General features: G+C 40.6%; 1 protein-coding gene across 1 annotated transcript in view; it reads right to left on the minus strand.

Moving 5' to 3' along the window:
• The window catches only part of CCNI (cyclin I), a 52,586-nt gene that overhangs the window by 17,041 nt on the left and 18,274 nt on the right, over positions 1 to 17,271 (minus strand). Inside the window, exon 2 of the mRNA XM_034772753.1 lies at positions 13,541 to 13,697. Coding sequence (XP_034628644.1) covers positions 13,541 to 13,654 — 114 coding nt within the window. The 5' untranslated portion in view covers positions 13,655 to 13,697. The remainder of the gene's footprint in view (positions 1 to 13,540; positions 13,698 to 17,271) is intronic.

Below are 17,271 nucleotides of genomic sequence, written 5' to 3' on the forward strand. Positions count from 1 at the left end.
CATGTAATATAAAGTATTTAGTAACTCTGCTAAAAACATAATGAAGAGTTTTGGTAGTGGTGTGGTAGGGAACGAAGTTTATCCGAGGAGAAAAATGGGGGAACAGTATGTTAATATTGGACTATATTATAAGGAATATATATCAGATTCTTAATATGACAGAGATGAAATTGTACATCAAATGAAATATTATAACTCAGCCTACTTCTAAATACCCCAAGGTGAAAAGTGACAGAAGGAACTTCACTATCCTTTTATCTGGTGCTAATTTTTATTACAAGGCAAAATACACAAAGGGAGACATAACCACAACCAGGTTTGGACAGTATTGTTGACTTAAAGGGTTTCAAGTAGCTTAAAGGCTTAGTTTGAAAATGCGGTGTCTGGACGAATCTGGAAGCTAAGCTCCAAATGTAAAATGCATCAAGGCTGAACCAAAATGCTGCTTCAGACAAACCAAACACGTCTTTAAAAGCCTGACCCTCAATCATTGCCAGATTAACAACCCGGCCCTGTCAGTAGAAGTTTTGCCAGTGACTCCAATGGCAACAAGCAAAAGGAAAGATTAAAAATAAATACTACTGAAAATAAAACAGCAGTGTTGCTTTCTGAAGCGTTTCCTCTTGCTATGTGGGTCTATGTACAAGGGGGGAGGAAATGGAGGCTCTTGCAGCCACTGCTGATAGGAGGAGGCATGTCCTGGCAGTTGGCCAGGAAAGTGGTCAGAAGAAGGCACCTTCCCTGCCAATCTCCGACTCCAACCCTGTACAACTGAGCAGGGTCTCATCTGCCCCCTCCACTGAATTCTTCTGTTGGGTAAGGTTCTCCCTTCCAGCTAGGTCCCGAAAGGAGCAGGCAGTGGGAGATCACTTACCTGTACAGTAGGTTGGAGTTTATGTGCCTGTATCTGCTTCTGCAGCTTTGCAATACTTCCCTGAACCATCCCCTAAGCTATGGGTCTCTGGCCACACCCCTCCCAAAAGCTGAGTCCATATTATGTGGTGGGGGAAGAGGACGCCTTCCCAAGCTGGGATTCAGCCTCTAAACCCCTCAGGCTGCTAAGGGGACTTCTGACAGAGACCTCAGAGTGACAGTCCCAGGCCTTCAACTGGACAGGAGGCTGGGTAGTCACAAATTCAGTCTTAAAATAATAGGAAGCGAAAGGGCAGCACTTTGTGGACGCTGTTTCTTGTTAAATCTCTGGAATGGGAGGATGTTATTAGACCTAACATTTATTTTGTGAGGTGTTCTTCAGGCTCGGAAAAAAGTGAGCTCAGTACAGGAAGGTTGTGCTGGGAGAAACGTTTGGAATCTTGAAACGTCCTACTCCAAAGCTGGAATTAGTTGTTTTTATTTCCCACATGCAAATCCCCATTTCTCATTCACCCCCATTCAAAGGTTAAAAGTGACCTGCAGAGGAAAGCAAATTGGGTTTGTGATTTTGCCTTTTTTTTTTTTTAAATGCTCTACATTTAAATGTGATGGTTTTTATTCCCCCCCCCCCCCATTTGATTTTTTTACATTTGAAATTCAGGTCAGGCCTCGTTTTCCCTTGGAGACTCCAGACATCAGGTGTATGACATCACAGGCACTTAAGAAATGAAACCTGAGCAACAGAGAGGGAAGGGATTTTTAGTCCAAATGTTTACAACTCTTTGGGTTTCATTAGTACATTTAAACTTTAAAAAGGAGATTTTTTTCCCTCTCAGCTGTTTAGAGAGACAACACTCTCTCCCCTTCAATTAAGAGCAAAAAAGCACCCATTCCAGCACTCAAGTTCTCCAGCAAAAGAGGAGAGACAAGATTTGGTATTCCTTATATTTCTAAGGGAAGGAAAGACTTGGGGGGGAGGGGGGAGGGAAGTATTTTAAAACAACCAGCCAACTTTTCAAGACTTCTTGAGATATCAGAGTGGAAAGATGGTCCAGGGGCTAGAGTGTTCGTCTGGGATTGAGGAGGCTTATGGTCAATTCTCAGCTCTGCTACAGACTTCCTATGTAACCTTGGGCAAGTCCCTTAGTTTCTCTGTGCCTCGGTTTCCCACCTGTAGATTGGGAATAACAGCACTTCCTTACCTCACAAAGATGATGCCAGGATAAATACAGATACTATGCTAATGGGGGTACACATGTACTGAAAAAAGAAAGAAACAAAAGAGAGCCAACAAGTCTAATTCCTTCCCCCACGGTAGGTCACCTTTAATTGAACTTGTGGCCTAAAATTTGAATTTTGGAATAAACAGAAGGACTTGGATTTAATATATAAACCCACAAATTCAAGGGATAACAGGGTCACACGTAGTCAATAGTGACCTTGCCCCTCTTATGCAAGTGTGGTGTCTAATATCTTCTCTCATAGAGCTAGAGCAAACAAGGAGTATCTCTAGGCAATATGGAAAAGACTCTCAGGTTACTTTAATATGAACAGCGATTGCTGGGGGCGAAATGCTTTTAGACACAGACATGCACAAAATAATACTGCTTAAAAGAAAAATCCAGCTTCAGAAAAAGCCATGTGGGAAAGTGATTAATTCTTTTCTGAATAGCACCCGATAAGCGTCTCTACTTTAGCCTTTAATTTTCGATTACAGCAGCTTTCCAAAATGCTCTAGTCCTGAAGGAGCTGGCAGACAGGGTGGATAAAAATAAATAAATAAATATTAATGATTTTTTTTTAAAAATCGGATTTGTTTTTATTCAAATTGGATTTTTTTGATAAAATGTTTTTTGAGGAAAAAACATATCTAAAGATAGTTTTAATTAAGATATATTATAGCTCAAAGATATCTCATCATGGAATAGGGATTATAAATTCTAATTCTATAGTATGAGACAATATATTCATGTAATGTTTAAGAAAAGTTTTGTAAATAAATTCCAATAGTTCATGGATTAGGGACCCAATCTTATGGTGCTCCAGGGACTCCTGTAGAGATTATTTAAATTAATCTTTCTATCTACCTAATGGGACTTGGTATCTTCTAGACTGAGGACTATCAGAGATGCTTAGTTTTGCAGTTCTCAAACTGTGGATTTGTGTCTCCAGAGATAACATGCTTGTTAACAGCAAAAATGTTTTTAAAATAAATAAATAAATAATATATATATAGAAGTGAGAAATAACAGATCTCAACCCTATTGTCCCTCCGCAAATTTGTGTACACAGTGTCAATCCCTTACCTCTCTCTAAAAGTGAAAAGTTTCAAAAAGTTCAATGAATAGAAGACTGCTGGGGGCGGAAATAGATCTGGACAGGGAGAAGATGTCTGGAGAAAAAATGTGAGAAGGGAGGGACAGGCAGTAGAAACAAAAGTGAAACTGTTTGAGCAGCATATTCCAGAGTATAGCCTTCATTGGTATGGTAGATATCGAATAATTCTCTCACTAGAAGGGAAAACCTATAATGGCAGTAGACCGTAAAAGAGACCCAGTTTGGGAATATTTTAATGAAGTTCCTCTACCTGTGGGTAAGACAGGCATGTGTGCAAAATGCAAACAGTGCAACAAAGAAATGCAAGGCCTGGTTGCCCAAATGAAACAACATCATGAGAAGTGTTCCTTCTCAGCAGGAAGCTGTGTTGAAGATGAGGAAAGGAACATGTCTGAACCTGCAGGATCTTCAGGTTGGTAAACGTTTTTATTTCATATTTCTTTCTTAAAAGGACTGCCTGTCTTCCTTCAGGACTATTCTTGAATTCTCATGTTTGAGCAAAAAATATAGTTGTTACTCTATGGTACTATCATTTTAGATGCAGTTGAGATAAAAAATAAATAGCTGAAATAGGCAGATCTTCCTTTTACAATTTCACCTTTAAAGTAATACTGAGTGTCAGTGAATGCAATGAGTAATTCTAAATGAGCAGTATGGTGATAATAATTAAATAACTGCACTGACATTTTGTTTAGGAGAATTCATCCTCAACATACAGGATTCTGAAGACTATCCACCTTCAAGATCACCATCATTTTCTATAGTTTCAGAGCTTCATGATAGTGTTTCAGTCATATCACGTATGTCACATAGCCACAGTATATCACAGAAGCAAAAAGAAAAGAAAAAAATCTCCATCATCCAGAAACAACCATAGATAAGTTTGTGATAAGAAGCAGCAGATTACAAAAAAAGGTAACTGATGAAAAAATTGCCCAGTTTGTTTATGCAACAAACTCTCCTTTCGGTATGACTGAGAACCCACACTTCATTAACATGGTTCAGTCATTAAGACCAGGCTGTCGCAGGCAAATTGCTGGATAAAATGTACGAGAGAGAAATTGAGCAGTGTGCAAAAGGTCTAGAGGGTGAAATTGTTAACCTGAGTCTTGATGGGTGGAGCAATGTCCACAATGATCCTGTTGTATGTGCTTGTGTGACAACAGAAGAAGGGAATGTCTTCCTTACAGAAACAACTGATACATCAGGAAATGCGCACACAGCAGAATACTTACAAGAAGTAGCAGTAAAAGCTATAACAAACGGGGGGGGGGGGGGGGATTCAAATGTCTAGTACGCAGCTTGGTCACAGACAATGCTGCAAATGTATCCAAGATGAGAAGCAATTATTTAGAAGAGAGTCCCAAGCTAACAACATACGGTTGCAGTGCTCATTTGATGCACCTCCTAGCCAAAGACTTCAGTGCTCCAGAAATAAAGGCTAATGTTGTTGAAATTGCAGAATACTTCCATAACAACCACTTTGCAGCAGGTGCTCTGAAAAAAGTGGGAGGAACCAAGCTAACTCTCCCACAAGACATGCGATGGCACTCAGTAGTGGACTGTTTTGAGAACTATATCAAGAACTGGCCTAATCTTATGACAGTTTGTGAACAAAATCATGAAAAAAATAGATGGCACTGTCACAGCCAAAGTTCTCAATATTGGGCTTAAGAGAAATGTTGAACACATGCTGAGTACCCTGAAGCCTATTTCTGTAGCCTTGAACAAAATGCAGGGAAATAGCTGTTTTATTGCGGACGCTGTTGAAGTTCGGAAGGAAATGAGTGAGATCTTAAAAAGAGAAACATGCAATGACACAGTTAAATTACAAGCATTAAAAAAACGAATGGGACAAGCACTGTCTCCAGCTCATTTTCTTGCAGATATTCTCAATACTCAGTACCAGGGTCAAACCTTAACTGCTGAAGAAGAGGAGTTGGCTATGACATGGACATCCAACAATCATCCCTCCATAATGCTAACTATAGTAAACTTCAGAGCAAAGGATGAACCCATTCAAAAAATATATGTTTGCTGATGGTTTTAAAGAAAGTCACCCCAGTGAACTGGTGGAAGTCACTTAAGCACTTGGATTCAGAGACTGTTGAAGTGATAATCTCACTTTTAACAGCAGCAGCAGCTTCTTCTGCTGGTGTAGAAAGAATCTTTTCTTCCTTTGCACTAATTCATTCCAAATTGAGAAATCGTTTGGGACCTGAAAAAGCAGGAAAGCTTGTTTTTCCTTTTCCAGATTATGAACAAACAGGAAAATGAAGGTGAAGACGACTGAGTTAGCTGCAGAAGCCAATATTTTAAGTTTGTCATGTTGACCTGGCTGACAGAGTTGATTTAATTTTTTTTTTAATATTTCATTTAACTATATTTCATTTAGTTTTAACAAAAACGAACCTGATTTTAAAAAACTTGAACGTTTAACTAAATTCAAAAATTTATATGCTTGTTTTGTTAAAATACAATTGTTTGCCGTTGAAGGGAAAAAATCCAGAATACACATAATGTTGTTGTTTTAGTTAAATAAAACAATTTAAATGCCTATCTGGTGATGTTCTCCTCCTAATACAGAATGGCAAGAAAATCCTCCAACTATTAATGATTAACCTGTTGAATTGGAGATATTTATGAAGTCATTGGGAGATGAACTATCTGCTTCAATTACCTTTGGTATATGAAATAACCAAACAATCATTCATTTTCTGATACAGCTGTAAAACTAATCTGAAAAGTTTTCAAAATAAATCACTTAAAAAATGTATAGTGTGTACCTTCTAAAAATTAAATCTACATCTGAGTTATGAAGAATATGTATTAAGGTTATAACAACCAACAAGAATGCACTTTTATGTAGAAATCCATGATTAAATCAAGTCTTCCTGACTAGTGATTTAAATCAAATCCACCCTGCCAGTAGTTCATGCCTCTTCATATTGAGATGGGGAAAATTCACTATTTTCCACAGAGAAAGCAACGCTCCCATCACTGCAGAAGATGCCCCTGCTCTCAAACAGGGCAGGAACCCTCCTGTAGAGGAGTGGCCAATCAGACTGCTGCACATTTTGTGTTGGGGAAATGCCCAAGGAGATCTGCATTTCATATATCCCAACTGCTATAAAGCTAAACAAACAGCAGGGTCATAATTTCTTGAGCTACATGAGTTAAATTGAAAGCAAAACAAGATTTTTTGTTTCTGAGAATAAAAAGCCCCTTTCAGTTGCAACAGTAAAGTCCCTTCCTAGACTCCAAAGTGCTTCTCCTTAGACATTTTCTCACGCCACGAACCCATCACACGTCAGGGTTTTGTTTGTTTTGTTGCCACATACCAATCGCTGACACTTACGTAACATCCAGTGCTACTGCTTTAATTACAGCACCCCATGGCAGGGAAAATGAGAGGATACATAGCAATCACAGGGTTCACTTTAATTTCCTACACAGCAACAGCAAACTGAAGCAGCCCTACTGCATTCTGCTCTCAGGCAACACCAACAATGGGCTTCAAGATGAAGGGAAAGTTCAGCTTGCCCTGTGATTTCCAAAGGGACATTTTTATTGTTAAAAAGGAGTCCATGGGCCAGATCCTCAGCTGGGCAACATGACTTACAACCAGCCGAGGAACTGGCTGTATGTCTCTACAGGCCTTCTCTAGACCGATGATCTACGGAAACCTGAAGTCAGTGAGAGCTGGGGGTGCTCTCCACCCCTCACCAAAAGCACTGGCAGGATCAAGCAACTGACCAAGCCATTGTAACCATCCCGGTTACGGCTGGCTGCCTAGGATGTATACCTCCAGACTCCTGCAAAAGTAACTATTCCTCCCCACAACGGCCAATGCACGCCGTGGCCTGACGGGCCCATTCACAAAGCCACATCCACTCCTCCCTGGTGTGGCACAGGGCTAGCATGGGGAACGGGGCTGTGCACCAGCAGCGTACCCTCAAGGCGCTGAGTAGTCTGGCCCTGACACACCCAAGCACTTAAATACGCTCTCAACTTTAGGCATGTGAGCACTGGACTCCATGAGACTACTCACATGCTGAAGTTATACATGTGCTTTAGTGCTTCACTGTCTTGGGGCCAGCATGCACAACATCTCGCAGGATCAAGCCCTTTGACCCAGATCAGAGCCTAGGCAGATATTAGCACAGGGTGCAAGAAGCCAGAAGGTATCTGCGTGGGGCTTGAGACACCTCAAAACAGTTTGCTACATGGAAAGTGTCCAGAGGGCAGAAATGCTCTTAACCAGCTTCTCACAGGGGTTTACCAACACTGGCAGAGATGCATTTAAAGTATTTTTACATTCTCTCGCTAAAACAGTTATCAGTGCCTTTTTTAAACGGCCCACAGAGAACTACAGGTAGGAACACGGCCGTATGTTGAGAGGCTTTCAGAGCAGTATGAGAACCCACAGAGAAGAGTTGTCTAGTCACTGATTTCCTGGACATGCTCCCAACTGTGATGACATGTGTAACATGGCACCAAGATTAACACTGCTATTTAAAAGCCTTAATTCCTCCCACTTTAACCTGTTTACTGCCGTTTGGCACCTCTGCACACCCGTCCTACAGGAAGAAGCTGTTATGATGCTCCTGCTTCGAGATTATTAACCATGCACCTCCACTAACAGATTCTACGGAACCAATGGGGAAAGGCCTTTAAAAAAAAAATACATGCTTACCCTTTCCCCATCCCTCCTCTGAAGAGTAAGCAGTCCCCTCTATCTGGGAAGTACAGCGGTTCAATGGAGAGGGCATTGGACTGGGAATCAGGATACCAGTATTAGGAGGTAAAACTAGATGATCATGGTGCTTTCTTACCTTAAAATCTATTAATATAATCCAAGGTCCATGCAATTACTGTGGCTGTATTTTCTACTCCAAGTGGAAACGCTGCTCTAGTTCCCAGTTTCCCCGAGTGCAGCGAGATAGTGAATTGATCATCAGCTGCATATCAGAGATGTATAAAAACAGGGATCTTACTGGAACTGCAGAATTGAACTTGGGACATTTTAGGAAAGAGGTTGGCTGGGAAGGGGGTCATCTCATGCACATCCCACAATACTTTTTCCTGCAAATATTCATCTAACTCCATGTAGGCAACTCTCGCAGTTGGCTATTCTTGGATGCTCTTTCAAGGGGTGCACATCTGTAGAACTAGATATTCCTGTGAAAAGTTTAAGACTCTAGCCCAGGGGTCGGCAACCTTTCAGAAGTGGCGTGCCGAGTCTTCATTTATTCACTCTAATTTAAGGTTTCACGTGCCAGTCATACATTTTAACGTTTTTAGAAAGTCTCTTTCTATAAGTCTATAATATATGACTAAACTAGTGTTGTATGTAAAGTAAATAAGCTTTTTAAAATGTTTAAGAAGCTTCATTTAAAATTAAATTAAAATGCAGAGCCCCCCGGACCGGTAGCCAGGACCCAGGCAGTGTGAGTGCCACTGAAAATCAGCTCGCGTCCCATAAGTTGCCTACCCCTCTTCTAGACATTTTAACTAACGTGACGGCAGAATACAAATGAACTCAACTGCACGGCTGATACCCTATAAGGGGTTGGCGGCAGGGCTGCCTCTGATGGCATCGTTCTACCACCTCGAAATGAGTAACAGCAGAGGAAAGGAAGTATCCATAAGACAGGGAAGAGCAGCACCAGTTATGACCATTAGCTACTGGCTAAGTACATTCAGAGGCGTTGGTGTGAATTAATTGATTTCCAATTCAACCAAAAAGCCATTTATGTGACACCTGGGGAGGGGGAGGCTTGAAGTTATGGGCTTGGAGATGGCGAGGGAGGAAAGGGGCTTTTCTGCTGCTTTGAAACTGACCAGCTGAACTAACTTATTATGTCTCCAACTGTTCAATGCTTCTGGAAGGCTGGGTTTTGTGCTAGCCACACTTGAGTTTTTCAGGTTATTAGGTGGTTATTAATGGATGTAAGGTTAATTGCTAAGATGCCTAGAACTTGTATGGGCGGTTGTTATTTTTTACACTATTGTTTAAATCTAAATTAAAAAAAAAAAAAAAAAAAAAAAGCGCTCCCTTTCCCTCCCTGCCCCCCTGATCTTAGCCAGCACCAGCAGAGACCCATTCCCTACCTGCTCTCAAACCTAGATCTCCTCTAGAGCGGAGACATGCTAGTGCTGCACTAGCAGGCTAGCTACGTGGACTTTTTGCCATCCTCCCTCACTCCAACCTCAGAAATGCACACTTTACAGCTGGGGCTTCACAGGAACTTAGGGGAGTTCAGTGCCCAAATCTCTGGACCACCTCCCACCCAAAAGCTTGCCCACAGTTAGGCTGTGGATGTGCCAAGACCTCTGCCTACCATGCTGGCCACCACTGCCTCATTGTTTCCTTGTGTTCCCTTGTCTGTGGCCTCCATCTGTTGTCTCCTGTCCTACACTTTGATAGTAAGCCCCTTGGAACCAGGACTGTCTTCTTGTTCTGTGTTTGTACAGTGCCAAGCATAATGGGGTCCTGGGCCATGACTGGGGACACTAGGTGCCTACTGCAACACAAATAATAAATAATAGAACCCCACTGAACATTCCTTAGGTGCCTTTGAACACCCATCTTATTACATTCCGGACAAATTCAATGCTATTCAATTTTCATGTCTCAAATTCAGGTAAAACATTTTACTGGGTGAAATTAAAAAAAAAAGTCAGTGAATTCCTGGGTTTTGTTCTTTCCCCATTTTTCCCCCTCCTTCTCTTTCCCGGCTATTTTGCGAGCTGCAGTAACCTTTATCAGCATTGGCAGACTTAAAGGGCAGCTATAGCACTGCAGAATTAGGACCAATGTCCAACCTCAGATACACCAGTGTAAAACCAGTGTAACTCCACTAATTTCAGTGGGGTTGTTTCTCAGTTGCACCAACAGGAAACTGGATGCAGGCATCTCTCTGAAGTCTCCAGCAGTGCTAATTGATAGTGTTTAGTTCCAGTTTAGTGATAGCTACAAAATTCATAAGCAGTACAGTTTCCTTTCTGTGCTTGGAAACAGACATCTGGAGAGGCAAAAATACTATTTTGCACTTAGAGCTTTTCATCCAGTAATCTCTCAGTGCTTTACAAAGTTGGGTAAATATGATAATCTTCATTTTGCAGATGGGATAGCAAAAGGATTAAGAGGTTAAAAATGACTTGTTCAAAGTCACATGACAAGGCAGTGGGGGAAAAAAATGGGAATGAACTGAAGTCTCCGGATTCCCATTCTCATGAGGAACAGAAAAAAGAGGCGGAGAAAAAGAGGAACAGAACAAGCAGGGAAAGGAAAAAGAAAGATGAAATGGCATTAAGTTAAAAAATAAAATAAAATAAAATAATAATTTCCTGGCCCATGAACCTAATTGCCATAGAGAGTGTTACTTGTTAACCAGAAAACTAACCTTTGACCAGACGCTCCAACTTTATCTCTCAGATCTTATCCACATGCCAGTCACTCCCCTTTCACCTGACCATCATATGCAATATACATATAATATTTTATTGTGTGTATATGTATAATTTATGTGAACAAACAACTGAATAGTGCTAACAAAATGTGTTCCTAAACACACAAGCCAGATATCTCTTCTAGACTGAAAAACCCCTTTAACCTTTGGTTTAGAGCTATCAAACCTAGGCCGAGTCAGTGTGTCACAAGTCAGAGAAGGAAAACTGAAAGCAATACAGAGACTGGGGCTTTCCAAAACATACCTGGGACAGAAATTCCCACCAAACTGCTGCAGACATATGGTTACACCTTTATCATATACTATTTTTACTCTGTTTCCAAGGAGCTAAACTCTAGCACAATAAGGTCTAGAAACCGTGTGTGTTTTTTTCCCCCCCGTAAGAATTTAAAACACAGCCAAGAAGCTAGCTGAATTTTCATTAGCAGAAAAAAACCCTTAAATGTATTTTCAGTTTTGATCATTAGATCTTCCTTGTGTGTTTCTTCATTTGGAACCCAGAGTATCACATCAAAATGGAGTTTATACTTATAACAGGCAATGAAAATTAAGTGTCCACAGAGTCCCAGGATCTTAGATTTTCTGAGTGTCAAGGGAGACCAAACAATTTTGTGTTATTGAGGTTTCGGGCTATTGAGAACATTTTCAATGAAGTGAATAGATGCTAAGGAATAATACCTGTTTCAGATAACAGGAGGGTTAGGGTAATAATACGGGTTGAACTTTATGACTGAAACCGTGCCAAAATGAGCACTGATAAAATGAAATGATCTGTGACAGTCTGAAGTCCAGTGTCTCATGAACAATAAGCACTAGAAAGGAATATTTTATACCACTACAAAGCTGCAATTATCAGATACCGAGTATCTATAAAAATTGTATAGTTTTACATGTCAGCTTGTGCTCTCTTTTATTCATTTAAATCTGATTACCATGTATTTTTACCCCCACATGCTTAAATTTCAACCTGATTTAGTGATTATTTTCTCTGGAGTCGCTAATGCTAGAAAACGACACTTCATATCGTGTCAAAGCAGTCTGGCATTCCAGCTGATAGAATCTTGTCTGAATTGAAGTATGGAAAGATGCAAGATAATAATTAAAATGATGTGATTTTAATGACCTAACAAGACTGGAAGTGCTTGGGTGGACCACTACAAAAACCTTTAAGGCCAGTAAACTTTTCCAAGCATGAATCCTAACTCAGCAATCAGAATGAAAAAATTCATCCTTATGTGGAATGGCATCATGGCATACTAGAATCCCAAACCTGAATCACTCACGTCTGTAACTAGAAGTTCTATTGAAAAGGAACACTGTAGGATTTTTGCAGGTACTGTATCACAAACATCAATCAAGACTGTTTCCATGGCTTTATACTACTCTGATGTTTCACAGAATCCGGTAACGCTGCCTCCCCGTTTTCATATCTGCAGATGGCCAGAAACATTACAAAGTCAAATGACTGTAATTGAATACGTACCTATCCTGTGGGTAGCTGAGTACCATTAGCCCCACTGAAGTCAACCTCACAGGATAAGGTCCTGAAATATCCACTGACTAACACAGAAAGAGGTTCCAAAGAAGACCCAGAGCAAGACTACAGCCCCAGCAAGGTGTAAACATTGAATTCAAACAGCCACTACCACCTAAACGTGCCATGGTTGGAGAACCTGTACTTCAGTGGGTACTAAACCAATTTTACAATGCGATAGTTGTTACAAAGAATGACTAATGCCTTGAATGCAAATAACCTATTCTTGGCAAATCTGTAATTAAGTGTCCTGGATATTGTCAGCATAGAGATGCAGATCTGTGGCTAAGATACTGGTTTCCGATAAATATCTGAAGTCAATGGAAGCTACTGAGTGCCAGCACTACTGTGTTTTCTGTGTACCAAGCTAAGCAAGGATGGACCTTTTTCCTTCCAGAGCCCGTCAATACTGCTCTCTCTGTGTCAGCCACAAAGAGTCCCAAGAATAGGAGTTGATGCATTCCCAGCCTCCAGGAGTAAAGAATGGGAAGGTCCAATCCCTCACCCTGACACTGGGATATTTTGTTTAAAATCAAACTACACCTGTATGTAGCACGCAGGCCATTCATAAATAAATATGCTAGGTGGGGTTTTTCAGTACACAGAACACAAGCAGAAACTCGCCATTTACCAAGGCCAATTCTGTGCCCAGTTCTGCCACCTTTACTTACACTAAGTAGTACACTACTCTGAAATCAATGAGACTACTCATGGAGTAGAGTATTATTCACCATGCAAGATCCTCAGGTAGGGTAAACTGGAGTGACTCCATTGAAGTCAATGGAGTAACATTAACATATACTATCGGAGAATATGGCCCGATATGAGTAAGGGTGGCAGAACAGGCCCTACGTTTGAGTAAGAAAATTCAGAAGGGAGTGACCGCATGCCAAGCTAATACCAGCAGTAACACATAGAGCAACAATAGGATGCTTCATGCAGAAAATTGCCCAGGGTTTCAACATTATAAGTCAAACTTAACCTAACACAATTAAGTTGCTTTTCAAATCGACTGTATAGCAGCAAACATGTATTAATTATCAGTGCAATTCACAGAGTCAGTTTAATAAAACCAAAGTGTGTGTGTACTTCTAGAAGCAATAGCAGTGATTGAACACTGTATTCTGCACAGCACGTTCTGTACCTCAGACTGGGGTATGTTCCTGAAACAAAGCATTAGTCACTACATTGAATTAAAGGTTAATCTCCCTCCCCCAGGCAGTAGGATCACTTCTCATGTAACAGGTTCAGTTATTCACTGAAAAATATGCCAGAAAAATATCCCCATAGAGTAAAAAAAAATGTACATAAGAGACTTTACCTGATTGGGCTGAATTTTGGGCATATGCACTTTCCACATCTGAGCTTCTCTAGAGATCGCCGTCTCCAGGAGGAGACACAATCTCTGGCTCTCCAGGGATCCCGAAAACTTCATGGTAATCCTTGGATCCACCTACCACCCAACTGGATACAGCTACCTGCAAAAGCAAATACAAACCAGTGACAGGACTGTGCCAGGCCTATGTATTTAAAACACGAATAAAGACTGCTAGAGCTCAAGAGTTGCACGAAACGGAACTACATACACATCACTAATAAAGAGGAGAGCAATTTACCATTCAGCCCCTGATAAATATTTGAAACAAATGCTTTAAAAATTATATCTGAGTGAAAATGAGAGGACAGACAGCAGTGAGCATTAAATATCATTCCATCTACCGAATACTTTGGATGATTATTAAAAACATTATATAGATCATAAAGTGGATTAAAGTCTGGGCACTACACCCAGACACTAGGATCTTCCTAAAGTGGTTAACATGATGATCAAACTGCTTTAACCAATCAGTACTCCCATCGAGAAGGTATATAGAAAGAGAAATCGTATCAATTTGAGATCCATTGTCAGGAATTCTTGCTGCTCACACACTGCTCCATAGACACGGTCTATTTTGTAAATAATGCACTACTGCATTTAGGCACAGATCCTGAAAGCTGATCCACCAGGGCAAAACACCCGATGTCAGCTGGATTCCTAAGTCACTTCAGCACTTCTGAAAGTGGTTTATAATTCACAGAAATTGCAACTGGCTTCACATCCCCTGCAATGATACCTAGGAGGACAGGAAAGCTACTCTTGGATGTAACTAAAGTAGGTTAACTTCAACAACTGTGGAGGGAAACTTGACTGCACATGTCAATTTTTAAGGCCATGTCTACACTAGGGAATATTTTTAAAATACCAAAAAATCCCACCAGTGTTCTCCCAAGGCAGCTGAACCTGTGTTAGCCCTACTGCAGATGAGGCTCCGCTAACCTGAAGCCACCCATCACTAACACCAGTTCAGCTGAAGCATTAGTGGGAATCTATATAAAACTCATTAGCATAGAAAAGGCATAAATGCCCTGCAATCTAGATAATCAAAGAGGAAATTTTTCCCCACAGAAGCCTACAGAATTTAGGAGCACAAGTCCCATTTACTTGTAAAATCTTCCCACAAATGCACCAAGTAAACCAATGAAAAGGGGCTCGGGGGGGGGGGGGGGCACAGAAGCATGCCCTCTCCTTCAGTAGCTTTCAGAACTAAAACTTAGATGTTATTTGTTAATTTTAAGCAAAATAAATAAATAAATGAATAAAAAAGCCACACATTTTTTAAATGGACCCTTTAATATAGTTGAATCAGAGAAAAGATGTTTTCAAGGGACAAAGATTTAAGCCTGTTATTTAAGTTGGCTAGATATCACCTGCCACTTTTTGTGAGCACAGATTTCTTGATTGTACTAAGTCACTTAGGCAAAACGATTCATGCTGCAAATATAAGTCCATGGGAAAGTATTTAAACTTTGAACTACTTGTGTGCTCTCTTGTGAAATCTGAAACATAATACAGAGGAGGCTGGCCAACTCCTGGCCAGACTGTTTACAAAGACTGCAGCTCTTAGATTTATGAACAACATAGTTCATGCTTTTGTCAAATTTTACAGTAAATAAGGTAACCTGCTACTATTTCTGTCAAATGTAAAAGCACAGGTAGAAGTGACAAGAGAAAATGGATTCCCTCAGACCAAAAAAAAAAAAAAATTTTTTTTAAAAGGCAGATTCAGTATGCTATATCACAAATTTAAGGAAGACTAAACCAAGTTTTTAATCTGTTGCGAAGATTCCTGCAATTCTTAAGAGGTGCCATTCACCCCACTTGGGCTATGCACAAGGCTTAAACATCACTTCAATTCCACTTAAGCCCTCAAGTACAGTTTAAGTGATGTATATACCTTGTGTGATCTCTGTGCATAGGTTGAATTTCACCTCTTCTGAGAATCTTCCAAAACAAGCGCTTCAAAGTGAACGAAACAAACCCTAGCTAGCCAACCCTATGCCAGCCTAATACTAGAGTAACGAACCAGAGTGACAATGGATGGAGAGATTTCCAGATTCAAGTTCCCAGTGAATATTCTAAATGGATTCAAAATACTTAAAAATTTATGAAGAATACCAGATATTGGCTTCTAATGGATCAGCTGAGGATTTACACGGAATAAATCTTTAATAAAGTGCAATACCCCTTTCCCATTTTCACAGGGAAAAGTTATCTTTTAAAGGCAGAACTGAAGTTGCCCTGTTATAGAAATTATCCACATGGAACAATGCCAGAGAATGTACTTTTCATTTACTGTTTTTTCACAAGTACCTCTTCTCAGAGGGAGACACTAACAAACCTCACTTAGGCCAGGATAAATCAGGAGTAATTCCACTGGAATTACCCAGCTGTAAAACTAGTGAGAGATCAGAATCAGGCCTGTAGACTTGAGTCACGCGGATGGGGTCCAATCCCATACCCACTGGCAAAACTCCCTCCGAATTCAAGGTGTGCAGAATTGGAACTGTTGGTTCCAAAAATACAGATCTGGGGCCTGATCTACCCTTGCCTTTCACAGTCATTCACACCTGCACAGAGTGGGTGTAAAAACACCAGCAAGTCAGAATAATGGTCTTTGACACTCACTTTGCACAGGTGTGCGTGACAACACAAGGGTCCAGGCAGGGGAGAATCTAGCCTTCTATATTGGTGGCTGTGATGGCTACATTTAGGAAGCATAAAGAACAGGAGTACTTGTGGCACTCCTGTTCTTTTTGCGGATACAGACTAACACGGCTGCTACTCTGAAACCTGTCTTTAGGAAGCATGTTACAATAATTTAGGACCTGATCCAACTGCAATTAAAACAAGCCAATAGAAATACTCCCTTTGGATTTCAACACGAGTTGGATTTGGTCCTTACAAACAGATTCAGGTAAAACATAACACTAGCTCCCATGTCACAGAAATTGGTTTTCCACACCTCCTAAATAAAGCCCTCAAAATTGGATTTTTTCATGGATTCCACAGCACAGAAGCTGGACATAAACTTATTTTCAAATTCAATTAGACCCTTAGGAGTTCAGTTGCTACGTAACTGCTAAGTAATGAAACATTCTTTATACAGGTAATCCTAGCTGGGTAACATCCAACAGGATATCAACCGCAGCCTGTCAGACTGCACTGTAGGGTACATAATTGGAAAAGACTGTAATTAAAGGCTTATGTGAACACTTAACTTTATAGGAGATAAAATAAGTACATGGGGGGGGGGGAGAGAGAGAGAGAGAGAGAATGAGGCGGTGGGGGATGGGACAAGCAGGCTTTTAGTATCTGAACCAAAGCCCACTAAAGTCAATGGAAAGACTTCACCGTCTTCCATGGATTTTAGATCAGCCCCCTAAAGCACTGCCTAAACTCTGTTCTTATACCTCAAAACAGCAGCACCGAAGGCGTGAGCCCTGGGAACAGAAATCAAGTTCCAAGGCCTGTTTGGGAGGCACAGAGGTCCTTTCTCCGCATGCTTCAGAAGAAGCACGAATGACCTTTACCCTGAACATCATGTCCCTTTATTTAAAATATCTGTGAATATCATACCTTGATTTCCTAGCACAGAAAACATAATTAGCCAGGCCTTAAACTCCAGACATAAAATATCAAAAGGGGCTAGAGATTTCAAGCAAAAATCAATC

The sequence above is a fragment of the Trachemys scripta genome, chromosome 5 (genome assembly GCF_013100865.1).
Source record: "Trachemys scripta elegans isolate TJP31775 chromosome 5, CAS_Tse_1.0, whole genome shotgun sequence".
Classification (NCBI taxonomy): Eukaryota; Metazoa; Chordata; order Testudines; family Emydidae; genus Trachemys; species Trachemys scripta.